Here is a 12,026-nt window from a genome sequence, read left to right as displayed (position 1 = left end):
GTGCCTCTTTGTAGCTACGTCTGCCTCTGTGATCACCTGGCTGCCTTCCTCCTGCCTCTCCGCCTCCTAGTCTCTGGTATGGGGTTCAGACACACCCGCCTCAACTCAGTTCACATGACCTCATGCTCACTCACGCCGTCTTCAGAGACTGTACTGCCAAATGGAGTCACATTCATGGGCACTGGGGGTTTGGGTTTCAGTGTATCCTTTTAGGAGGACAAACTTTCGTCCATAGTATTCTCAGTGGTTGGGATGCGTTGGTGGCGACGTCTTGGGCTCATCCTCAAAGAGCCCCCAGGCTGCTAGGGGTGGCAGGCAGGGGAGTGATTGTTTGTTAAGAGCATCACATGACACAGGTACCAGGTAGAGAGCCCTGGCATTCTTTCTTGCTTTGTTGAGCAGAGCCCAGACTCTTGGGAAGAGCAGAAAACGCCTCAGAGCCTTCTGGAGGTATGGGGGGAGTCCAGGAGGGTCCAAACCCCTGCAGATGAAGCGGGTACAACCTGGTTTAGTTGACTCCTTGCCCTGGTGCCTCTTAATGATTACGTGACCTTGGGCTCTTATCTCCTCGGCTGTAAAGAAGAGGCTGGAAACCACCTTACAGAGCTGTGCTGAGGATTGATGAGATTTCTCTAACCCAACGCACTGCCATCAAGTTGACGCGGCTCATCACAACCCCATGGGGCAGAGTAGAACTTTTCTCCAGGGTTTCTGAGACATTTAAATCTTTATGGGAGCACGCAGCCTCATCTTTCTCCCCAGGAGCAACAGATGGCTTTGAACTGCTGGCCTTGTGGTTCGCAGTTCAGTGTGTAGCCCATGACACCACCAGGGCTCCCGGATGAGGTCAGTAATGGGAAAGCGCATGTTCTCTGAGCTTTGTAATGAGCATTCCGATTCCAGTCGTCATCCTCTTGGCTCGTGGTGTTTTCTTTTATTTCCCCGGGAGCCACCCGCGCGACTCTGGATGGTTTTGTGGGCGGGTTTTCTCAGCATCCAATATCTCGGGTGCTTTGGAGTTTCGCTTTGGGAGCAGGTTTGGAGAGGGTAGTTTTCCTTCTTTCGAATTGCCTCCTTTCTCTCAGCATTTTCTCCTTTCCTGTCTCCTTCCTACTTTTGCATCTGCCTCCCAGAGCTCTCCATCCATGCCTCAGATGTTTTACCTTCATGATTTGCCTGTCTTTGGGAGTGGGCACACCCCTCCCCTGGGCTTCAGGCTGGGATCCTGGCTGATTTCTCCCATCCTGCCTGGAGCATTCTGTCTCCTCTCAGCTTGCAGAGCCAGGACACCCACACTCTCTGCCCCAGGCCCCTGGCAGAGGCTCTTTGTGTTGTGCCCTTGATGTGATGCTTATCTCCTGCATGAGCTGGCTTGGCCTTACTGAATTCCTCCCTTTGTGTTTTATCTCTGGTTTCTGGAAGCAGAGGGGCTTTATAAAAGAGCCTTCTTGGTGGGAGGGGAACGTGGGGGGAGGCTTGCGAGGACAAGGCAGAAGGAGAGCCAGAGCATGATGTCCTTGCAGCAATGTGTCCACTCCTTCTGTTTGTAACAGCCTGGGAGATAGGAGGGGTTCTTCCCCTTTGGTTGGCCGGCAGTGGAGGCAGAGTGGCTGAGCGAGTCTCCCACCTGAGGGATAGTGATGCTCTTCACTGGATGCCCCTGGTTTCAGGGCTCTGCAGGGCGGTTGCTTCACCTCCAAGCTGGAATACTCTCTCCTTGTGGGATTCTCCCCGGGGCTTGTTTGATTTCTCAGGTGGGAAATACCTTGGTTCTTGGCTTGGCAGAAGAAAGCAATTCACACCAAAGCCTTGGTTTGTGATCCAAGTGGGTTTTTATAAAGGACGGAAGAAGTTGCAGGCGTTACTAGTTAACTGCGCCCTCATGGAATGGCACACCGACACATGGTGGCCTGAGGAGAGCGGCGGTGTTCTCCACGTTCCAGCCTTTTGGGGCCTTCCGGTGGGAAGTGTAATCGATGGTACTGGTTGCCTCATTGGCTGAATTGAACTCTCACTTGGCCTAGTTTGAGCCATCCCACATGTACTGCCCACCTGGCTCAAGGGCCTGCCCTTTTAGCCTATATGGGCTTCCAACTTCTTGTGTGTGGGGGGGGGTGGTGGGGTGGTAGGCCCCCTGGTCTGCTACGTAACAGGCTTAGAGAGGAAAGGAGGGGCAGAAGAGGGCCCACCAAGTAATGTGCCCCTCAGTGTCAGACTGTGCCTAAGTGCCTGGTCCCTTGCTAAGCCCACTTGCTTCTCTAATGGGTTTCGTTCACACCCCTGAAAGCTGGCATGATGAACCTTTTCTCAAGGAGGCTGGCCCTTGAGCTCACAGGCTTCCTCGCTGCTTCCTGTTAGCTACATATGGCTGCTTGGTATTCCCTGCTGGGGGCCGCAAAGCCCTGGGCTTCTGGCACTTCCCATTTCCCACGGCACCTTTCCTGCCAGCCAGCTGGTCTGCTTAGGAGGCACTTGGATCCCAGGAGGGGATGGGATATGTGGGAGAGGCCACAAGGGTGGAGTCTGTAGGATTCCGGAGGGGCTCCTTGCTCTGCACCCTTAGAGGTTTCTTTCTCTTTTTTTTGCCACTTTCTATCAGAAACATGTCATAGCTCAGCTGGGCGGGATGTGAACGGGGGACTTAAAGAAGCTCATTTCCCCCTTTCTGGACCCAGATGTGGAGGTGCGGACTCAGCACTCTCACCAAGAATTAACAGGAGGCTTTTCCTCAAGTCATCGTCTTCTTTATCGGGTCATATGTCTTCCCAGTCCTTGTACCTTGAAGGTGGCTTCACACTGCCCACGTGTGCACATTCTTCTTTATTTCATCACAATATTCATTTCTGTCCTAACCTAGGGCGGCGGGTGGGGGGTCTTACCTCTCTGCCTTTGTTTGGGTCCTCACATCTACCAGGAGAGCTAGATCCTCCCCTCATCCCCCTGCTGTCGAGTCGATTCGGACTCTAGTGGCCCTAGAGGACAGAGGACTGTCCCACAGGGTTTCGGAGGCTGTCAGTCTTTATGGGAGCAGATAGTCTCATCTTTCTCCTGTGAAGGGACTGTTGGTTTTGAACCACATACCTCTCAGTGAGCAGCTGAGCCCTTAAACCACTGCACCACTATCCAGGTGCCCAACATGTTGGCTAGTATAGATCTCTTGACTTTCTGTACAAACTTTTGACTCAGCTTGCTGATAAATACAGAACTGGCATTTTTGTTGGTGGTTGCCTTTGATCAATCAACACGTTGAGAAGAACAGGCGGCGGACCAGTATGAGCCTTCCAATATATACCCAAGGAGTCCCAGGGCCTCTCCATTCCTAGCCAGGGTCACAAGTTGATGGTACTGGGTTTGGATTTTTGTCATGGATCTCACTGTTTATTTAGATCGGCTCTGATTTCTTTAACCAGAGATGTGTAGCTTTCTGCATATTTTGTTATTTTCGTCCCTATGCAATGCATTCTCGGGCACCTCCGAGGTGAGGTTGGTAAGACTTCATCTCACACACGTGCCACCAGGAGAGAGATGTCCCTGGAAAAGGGACATCATTCCCGGTCAAGTAGAGGGTCAAGGAGATGGATCGGATCGGCACAGGGGCTGCAACAGTGGGTTCCGGTCACACCCTCTCAGGCGTCCAAGGGTCCCTCTCTGATTCTGTGTCTCTGCTCCCGGAAGGCTCGGCGGCTCTGACCAACGGGGGCCTGAATCTGCACAGCCCCGTGAAGAGGAAGCTGGAGACGACGGAGAAAGACTACGTCTTCGACAAGAGGCTCAGATACAGCGTCCGCCAGAACGAGAGCAACTGCCGCTTCCGGGACATCGTCGTGCGCAAGGAGGAGGGCTTCACGCACATCCTGCTGTCCAGCCAGACATCAGACAACAACGCCCTGACGCCAGAGGTGAGGGGACCAGGGAGGGAAGGGGCGGGGCCTGTGAGTTGGTCCTTGGAGGGCAGGGGAGGGGCCTGTGGGCTGGTCCTTGGAGGGCAGGGGTGGGCCTGTGAATTGGTCCTTGGAGGGCAGGGGAGGGGCCTGTGGGCTGGCTGGCTTGCTGGGCTCTGCTCACCCAGAGCAAGGCATCTGTCTCCTTCCAGACAAGTCAGGTAGCTGACGGATGTACCCAACAATTGATGGGCACAACCTCGAGGACAGGAGGGGTGGCTTGCTGGTCACTTTTTGCACATTTCCACCGCTCCATCTTTATGACCTGGGAGCAGGGTCGCTCCACTGTACAGAGTCATTTCATGAAACCCGTCACTGAATCCTGGAGGGGTGGCCACCAGTTTGTTTGGGGGGGCATGGCCAAGAAGGGGCTACTGGCCAGCCTGAGGTGGGTCGGGTAGCCTGGCCTTGTCTAGTGAGCTCAGTCCACTTCAGGAGGCTAGGTAGCAAAACAAGCCAGAGAAAAAGAGTAAGCCAACTGTCCATTTTGACGGAGACCCCTCCCTGGTGGCAGAGTGGTTACTCTAGGCTGCTAACCTCAAGGTCAGCCGTTTGAAACCACCAGCAGCTCCTTGGGGGAAAGATGAGGCTTTAAACTTCTTAGAGCCATGGTTCTCAATCTTCCTAATGCCATCCCCCTGTTATGCAGTTCCTCATGTGGCGGTGATCCGCAGCCATAAAATTACTTTCGTTGCTACTTCATCACTGTCATTTTGCTACTATTATGAATCAGGTGACCCCTGTGAGAGGGTTGTTTGACCCCCCTCCCAAAGGGGCAACCCACAGGTTGAGAACCGCTGCCTTAAAAAGTTCTAGTCTGAGACACCCACAATTCTCCCCTGACCCATGAGGTCGCTGTGAGTCTGCCTTGCCTCAACGGCCATGGTGACCATCTAAGAACTGTGCTCCCTCCAGTTTCTCTTGGAAGTAAAAGGTTTTCACACACGTTTCCCTTAATAACCTTGGCCGCAGTTCCCTCATTGTGGTAGCGTCATTTCTGGTTTCCCCAGGGCCCCCACCCCACATGTGTTCGTCGTTCCCCCACCCCATTCTGCCCCCTGAGCTTTGGTGTTGGGGCAGACACGGATCCTGTGGCCCCGCGTGGTCACTTGTTCTGAGGCACATGAGCGTGGTGGCTCACTCTCTCGGCTTGTCTTGGGGATCCCGAGGGTGGCTTCCGTCCCAGGCTGACAAGCACCCATCTGAAGGCCACAGCCTCGGGGGTCCCACCAGCTTCTATTAGACTGGTAAGTCCGGGCTTTCAGGTATTGATGTTTTTCATGACTCCCTATGGTTCCGGTGGACATGGACAGAGCCTCTCAGTCTTCCCTTTGGCCGCTCGGGACATTGTGTTCCTTGCTGCCCGCCCGCCCATCCACCGCGGGCCCTGCGGTCCACCAGCCCTCCCCCTGCCCGCCCATCCTCCTGTTCCAGGGTTCCACTGGCTGCTTTGCAAGTGGCTCTCCCGGGCCTTTCCTCTGAGCCTTCTCTGGGTGGACTTCAACCCCCAACCTTGGAGCCAGCCGTCAAGCACTTCAACGCACGCGCCACTCAGGGTGCCTGTGAAGGAGGGAACTGTGGCCAGATGCCTGGTGGAGTTTTTGGGGGGTGGTGGAGTGGCGTGGCATTTTAGCCCTCCTCCAAGCCCAGTACTTCAGGGACGCTCTCTTGTCTGCCTTCCGGGCACCGGCTTGGGATTCCCTGCCCTGGTGTGTGATTCGGGAGAAGCCCGGCTTGGCCCCCCAGTGGTTTAGACACCTGCAGACCTCCTTATTCCAAGCTCCGTGTGAATCATCGGCAGGAGACCAATTCGCCTTGAATTTCCCCTCCTTCGTGACTTTGTAAAAGGCTGCATTCAGCCGGCGCAGCCAGCGGCAGGTCCCTTGCGGGGATGTGCTGAGGGAATCCGAGGCCTCCTCCCTCACTCTGGCTCTTCCTGATGGCACCTTCACCCTGCCCGCTCTGATGGTCTAAGGCGCCCTCCTTCTCGCTCCCAGCCAGAACCCTGGGCTTGCTCTGTTAGGAAGTCCGCCCCGTGGCCCATGTCTGGTAACAGTGTCCGACGGCAGCAGGAGGGAAGTAGGAAACATGACTGATCCAGCCCCTGGTGGTGGTCTGGACCACCCGAGGGGCTGGGCCGCAAGCCTGGCCCGGCCACCTGAGTACAAGAGCCTGAAAAAGAAAGATGCTCTGAGAGGCCGAGGTAGTCTGAGGGCCAGAGGACAGAATTTGTAGCCCTGGCAGACCTGGTTCAAATCCTTCCTCTGCCCACTGACCGTTTCCATGACCCTGGGAGGTCCCTTGGCTCCTCTGAGCTGCTTCTCCTGTGTAGAAATGGGGTGAGAACATGTTCAGATGGCAGGAAGTGACGGGCCGGCATACGGCAGGAGGAATGGACACCAGAAACCCAGATAGGAAGTGGTAGAAGAATTGAGGGCAGGTCTTTGGGGGCTGCACTCAATGCCTGGAAACTGTGTGTGTGTGTGTGTGTGTGTGTGTGTGTGTGTTGGGGGTCAGGGGTAGTTTTTGAGTGGAGCAGGGATCTGCTCTGTCTCCTGCCCCCCAGCTCTCCACCAGGAGTTAGAAACGAAAGAGAAATCAGGCGGGGTCAGGGCGCAAAGGAAGGGAACACAGAGGAGGAAGAAAGGAGCGAGACAGAGAGGAAGAGGGAACAAAAGTCAAAGAATGCAGAAAGAGGAAGGGAGTGGGGAGGAAGCTCGGTGGCACCTGCCTTGTGGTTGGAGATGGGCACACGGGTGGGGTGGGGCACCTGGTACTGACACGGTCTGCAACCTGTGTCCCCGTCACCATTCTGATGAAGCAAGAGTCCACCCCGGCCACCCGCAGAACCAGCCCTGCTTGTCTGTCCATGCAGGAGCTGGGCGGCCACTGGTGAAGGTCTCTTCTGGCCTCGCTGAGAGTGGCCTTGCTGGCAGCTCCGTGCATGACCGAGGCGCTCTCCAGGTGCCGAGGCCAGTGGACATGCCCTAGTCAGTTTCCTGCCCAGGGTCGTGGTGAGCCAGGAGGTGCAAAGAGTCGGCCAGGTCAGTCACAGAAGCTTTGGGGGTCAGAGCTCTCCTTCCCTATTGGAGGAGACCCCCCCACAGGCCCTCAGCATCCACAGGCGTGTCCCCAGAAACCCACCAGCACGGACTTGGGTGATTCTCTCCCCTGACCCCGAGCATTCCGGGGTCACGTTCTTGCATGCTGCTCCTGGCTGCCTGCTGCTTGCCGAGTCCTCCGTACCCTGCAGGGGACACTGTGCTCTCTATGACCTGCTCAAGTCCGTCCCCTCCCAGCCCTCTCCCTCTCCCCCACTGGCTGTCCATCGCCACCAGCGCCAGCAGCTCCAAGTTGAATCAGAACTCTGGGGGTATGGTCCTACGGATAAGCAAACAGTTGCCGTTTCGGCCTTTCCTGTACAAATGTGGTGACCTTGTTGCACCCAGCATGTTGCTTGGCCGTCGCCACCATCTGCGTCCAGTGCCCTTCACACAAGGTCATTGCTATCTAAGCGAGGACTGTGCTCTCCAGCTTGCTCCCTCCTGCCCCGGGAAGATTCAGGCCGGACTCTGCAGGCTATGCCCGACGCTCCAGCCACATGTCACGTGTCCCGTGTCCTCTCACTCTAGAGGCTTTTTCCTCTGGCTTATTTTGGATTTGATAGTCTTTAAAAAGGGGGGAGGGGGGTATGTTTTCCAGTATATGCAGATAGGTATATCTATAGAGACAATAACTGGATTAATAATGGCTCATTGGGAACATGGGAGGGGCGGTTGGAGTCAAAGGGGTAACTAATAACGAGGACAAGCAGGAAGAAAATGTTCTAGAACGACCCAACTATGGAAGTGTGTGATGTGTGAATTAGATGTCAATAAAATGATCTCTTTTAAAATGATGCAGTGTCTTAAAGGGCCCATGTCCCTCTGTTCTCGAGGGTCTCGGTGAGTCACAGTGGACAAGACTGAATGACACACACACAACACCAGTGGCAGGAGTGGCACTTGTACCTCACCTGGGATTTTCATCCCTCCTGACGGGCTGGGTGAGCAAACGCCAGAAGCCACCTTGCAGAGATAAACCAAGGGACTCACACGCAACTAAACTCCCTGTCATGGAGTTCATTCCGGCTCCTGGCGACCCTCTGGGATCGGGTAGAGCTGCCCCTATGGGTTTCCGAGACTGTCAGTCTCTGGGAGGAGACGGCCCCGTCTTTCACCTGCTCCAAGCCAGCTGTTCCCCCCCTACCTCGTTACCAACACACTCTGGCCAGCTGTGGGGGTGGTACAGAAGGCTTGGCCATGCACAGCACCCCTTTTCTTTGGTCTGGACTTATGCCTCCATTCGGGATGGTCCCCAGCACACAGCCTGGAGGTCTGAGAGTCCCCCCGCTCCCCCGCCCCTTGGCTGCCTGGAGGACCACCTGACTCCCCCCGCACCTCACTACCTGCCCACAGATCATGAAGGAGGTCCGCCGCGCCCTCTGCAACGCAGCCACGGATGACAGCAAGCTGCTGCTGCTCAGCGCGGTGGGCAGCGTGTTCTGCAGCGGCCTGGACTATTCCTACCTGATCGGCAGGCTGTCCAACGACCGGAGGAAGGAGAGCACGCGGATCGCGGAAGCCATCAGGTGAGACCCGTTCCTGGTGGGGCCCAGGGGGGGCATGGCCTAGGCTCACCTGAGGATGCACAGGAAAGCACAGTGTGCTCAGGTACGTTTGGACTTCACGTGAATAACAGAGCGTGTTGGGTTTTTCATTTGAAGAAATTTAGCCAGGTAGATCCAACCCCGCATGAGAGAGAAGGGTGGTTTTGATGGGGCGTGCTGAGTCAGTTCCGACTCGCTACCCCGGTGCACGAGAGACGGAAGCAGTGCCCCGCCCTGCACCGTCCTCACCCATCACTGTGGCAGCCACCGTCCCCTGCATCTCGTGAGGGCCTTCCTCTTTTCCACCACCCCTCTGCTTTCCCAAGCAAGATGTCCTCCTCCAGGGGCTGGTCTCGCCCGATCACACGTGCACAGTAAGTCAGATGAGGTCTCCCCATCCTCGCTCGTAAGGAGCATCCTGGCTGTGCTTCCTCGGCGACAGACTGATTTGTCTTTCTGGCAGCTGGTGGCATAGCCAGTATTCATCATTCAGCCAGCATTGTAATTCAAAGGCATCAATTTGCCTCCGGTTGTCCTTATTCCATGTCCACTTTTCATATGCATCCGAGACTATTGGAACTGCTTTGGCTTGGGCAGGTGTGCCTGAGGCCTCACGAGTGACTTCTTGCTTGTTAACGCTGGAGGCTTGAGAAGAGGGCTTGGGGATACAGCAGTCAATAAATCCGGTGATGAATTTGTCCAGCCCTTTATACCATGCTCCAAGTCTCTTCACTTTCACACTTGACACATATGAGGGGTATCCCCCAAAACCGGAATTGCACAGGGCGGAGGGGAGTGTTTGTATTAGCATTTTTCCCCTGCTAGGTGAGCATCCAGCAACTTGCTCTGAGTTGTTAGTCACCTAGTGGCATCACCTGGGCAGGTACACTCTGGTGAGTGAATTTTTTCATAAAAGCAGTTTAGCTCAAACCTTGTTTTTCGTGATGGCCAATTTAAGAGAACAGTGTGCGGCTGTGAAATTTTGTTTCCTGCTCTGGAAAAAGGCCGCAGAAACTGCTGAGGTTGAACACAGCTTACCAGGACAGCTCAAGTGTGTGAATGTTTTTCTCATATCAAAAAGAAGTGAAATTCAGTTGATGACAAACTTCGTTCTGGACATCTGTCGACTTCCCAAATGGACAAAAATGTAGGCGTAGTGTATTTGGAGTTCGTTCTACCAGGTTAGACTGATAATCAAACTTTCTATTGAGAGGTTCTGAAAAGATTATGTAACAGTGTGTGACAAAAAGCTTGATTTGTGGCTGACGGGACTGGTTTTGCCACCACAACAATGCACCTGCTCACACAGCCATCTCAGTGCAACAGTTTTTGGCGAAAAAACAGCATGCCTCTCTTGCCCCATGCACCTTACTCACCTGACCTCACTCTGTGGGGCTTCTTTTCGTTTCTGCGAATGAAGAGGGACATGAAAGGGCAGTGATTTGACCACACAGAAGAGGTGAAGAAGAAAACGCGGGAGATGCTGTTAGCCATCCAAACAGATGAGTTTGAAAAACGTTTCCAAGAATGGAATCAGAGATTTGACAAATGTATTAAGTGTAACGGAGAATACTTTGAAGGTGATAAGGTTGGTTTTGTTGTGTTTTTTTTTTTAAGTAAATACATAGTTTCGAGTGGGGGAAGAAGATAACATTCCAGGGTTGTTTTTTTTTTTTGGGGGGGGTAACCCCTCGTACTTACACTAAAAAAGTCTTGTTCTAAAATTCAGTTGCTTTTTAAAAATAATTTTATTTGGGGCTCTTACAGGTCATAACATTTCACACATCAATTGTATCAAGCTTATTTGTCTATATGTTGCTATCATCATTTTCCTAATCATTAACTTTCTATTTGAACCCTTGGGATCAACTCTTTTTTTTGCTCCCCCACCCTCATGATCCCTTGATAAATTATTATTGTTTTCATATCTTATACTCCCCCCACATTTCTGTTTTTCATCCCCCTAGATGAAATTGAGTTTTAATTGAGAAGCCTGTAGTTTTATCTACAGCCTTAGCTGGGCTCCCTGCTGTTGAGTTAATTCCAACTCATAATGACCCTGTACGACAGACTAGAACAGCCCCCTGTAGGTTTCTGAGACCGAAACTCTTTATGGGAGTAGAAAGCCTCGTCTTTGCCTCTCAGAGCAGCTAGTGGTTTGAACTGCTGCCCTTGGAGGTAACAGCCCAATGCGAAACCCACTAGGCCACCAGAGTGGGTTACCTGCAACTGTGTCCCCGCTAAAATGTGGGATGGTGAAGAATCCCTGGTGGCACTGCTGGTTAAGCATTGGCCTGCGAACCTCAAGGTCAGCGGTTCACCCATGTCAGGCGCTGCTTGGGAGAAAGACAAGGCTGGCTGTCCCTAGAGAGATGTACAGCTTCCAAAACTCTGTGTGGGGTGACCCGATGGCAGTGGGCTTGCTGCCTGGGTCAGGTCATCTCCTGGGCACTGGGAGACTGGCCTCTGTCACATGCAGCATCTGAGTACCCAGGTAGCAAACACAGGACTCCCGCCTCCCACCCTGGAGCTGAGGTGGCTCCTGGGGGAGGGGAAGGGCGATGGGGGTCCTTGAACAGGTGTGTGTGTGTGTGTGTGTGTGTGTGTGTGTGTGTGTGTGTAGACCCAGCGGGGCAGGGTTGTTCCCTTCACCTGTGTCTTTGGGGATGTCATCAGGCCCTCTGGGGATACTGAGGCGTGGTGATCCTCATGCCAACGCTAAGCCCGCTGCCGTGGAGTTGATCTTGGCTCATGGCAACCCCACATCTGTGCAGGAAGCTCTGGGCTCCACGGTGGGGTGGACTCGCCATGGGCTGCCGCCCCATGGATCCTGACTCAGGGCAACCGTTTATATAGGAGGGCAACCTGAGACGCTGGTGGTTCAATCCCACCCAGCAGGCATGGAGGAAAGGCTTGGCAACCCCTTCATTGAAATGAAAGCCAAGAACGCCCAAGGGGCAGCGGTGAGGTGATCCCCCTGGGATGCCCATGACTGCTTTCCAGAAGCACGTTGACCAGCCTTTCTTCCTGAGGGCATCTGGCTGTGCTGGACCCTCCGGCCCGTGGGTTGGTTAGCAGCCACGCGCGGTGACTCGGGGTCTCCCAGCTCTTAGCATGATTGCCTACTCCCGTGGAGGTGGTTCTGTCTCACAGTGGCCCTGCAGGACAGAGTCCAACTGCCCTCTAATTGTTGGGACTGTCACTTCTGGCCCTGAATTGCTGCTACTCACCCCCCTGGGAGGGGCTCCAGGATGCTTGTCCCCATGGGGCTGGGAGCTCGTGGCCTGTACCAGCTGCCTTCGTTCTGCACGTGGCAAAGGGAGGGGCAGCAGAGTGGCTGGCCCACCACAGAGCCGCCATGTGCTCCAAATACAGCCAGCCCTCCTGCAGGTGGGCGGGCAGCTCAGCATTTTGAGGGCCCTGTGGCAGTTGTACTG

The 12,026-nt window shown here is 54.3% G+C and overlaps 1 protein-coding gene across 2 annotated transcripts in view; it reads left to right on the top strand.

The window, feature by feature from the left end:
• Positions 1–12,026, top strand: part of CDYL2 (chromodomain Y like 2) — a 129,426-nt gene that overhangs the window by 98,716 nt on the left and 18,684 nt on the right. For both annotated transcript variants that reach the window (XM_075538051.1, XM_075538052.1), the window contains 2 exons: positions 3,676–3,899; positions 8,399–8,571. In XM_075538051.1, the coding sequence (XP_075394166.1) occupies positions 3,676–3,899; positions 8,399–8,571 (397 nt within the window). The remainder of the gene's footprint in view (positions 1–3,675; positions 3,900–8,398; positions 8,572–12,026) is intronic.

This window comes from Tenrec ecaudatus, chromosome 18 (genome assembly GCF_050624435.1).
Source record: "Tenrec ecaudatus isolate mTenEca1 chromosome 18, mTenEca1.hap1, whole genome shotgun sequence".
In the NCBI taxonomy this organism is placed as follows: Eukaryota; Metazoa; Chordata; class Mammalia; order Afrosoricida; family Tenrecidae; genus Tenrec; species Tenrec ecaudatus.
The sequence above is the reverse complement of the archived record's forward strand: the minus strand, read 5'-3'. Positions and strand labels throughout refer to the sequence as shown.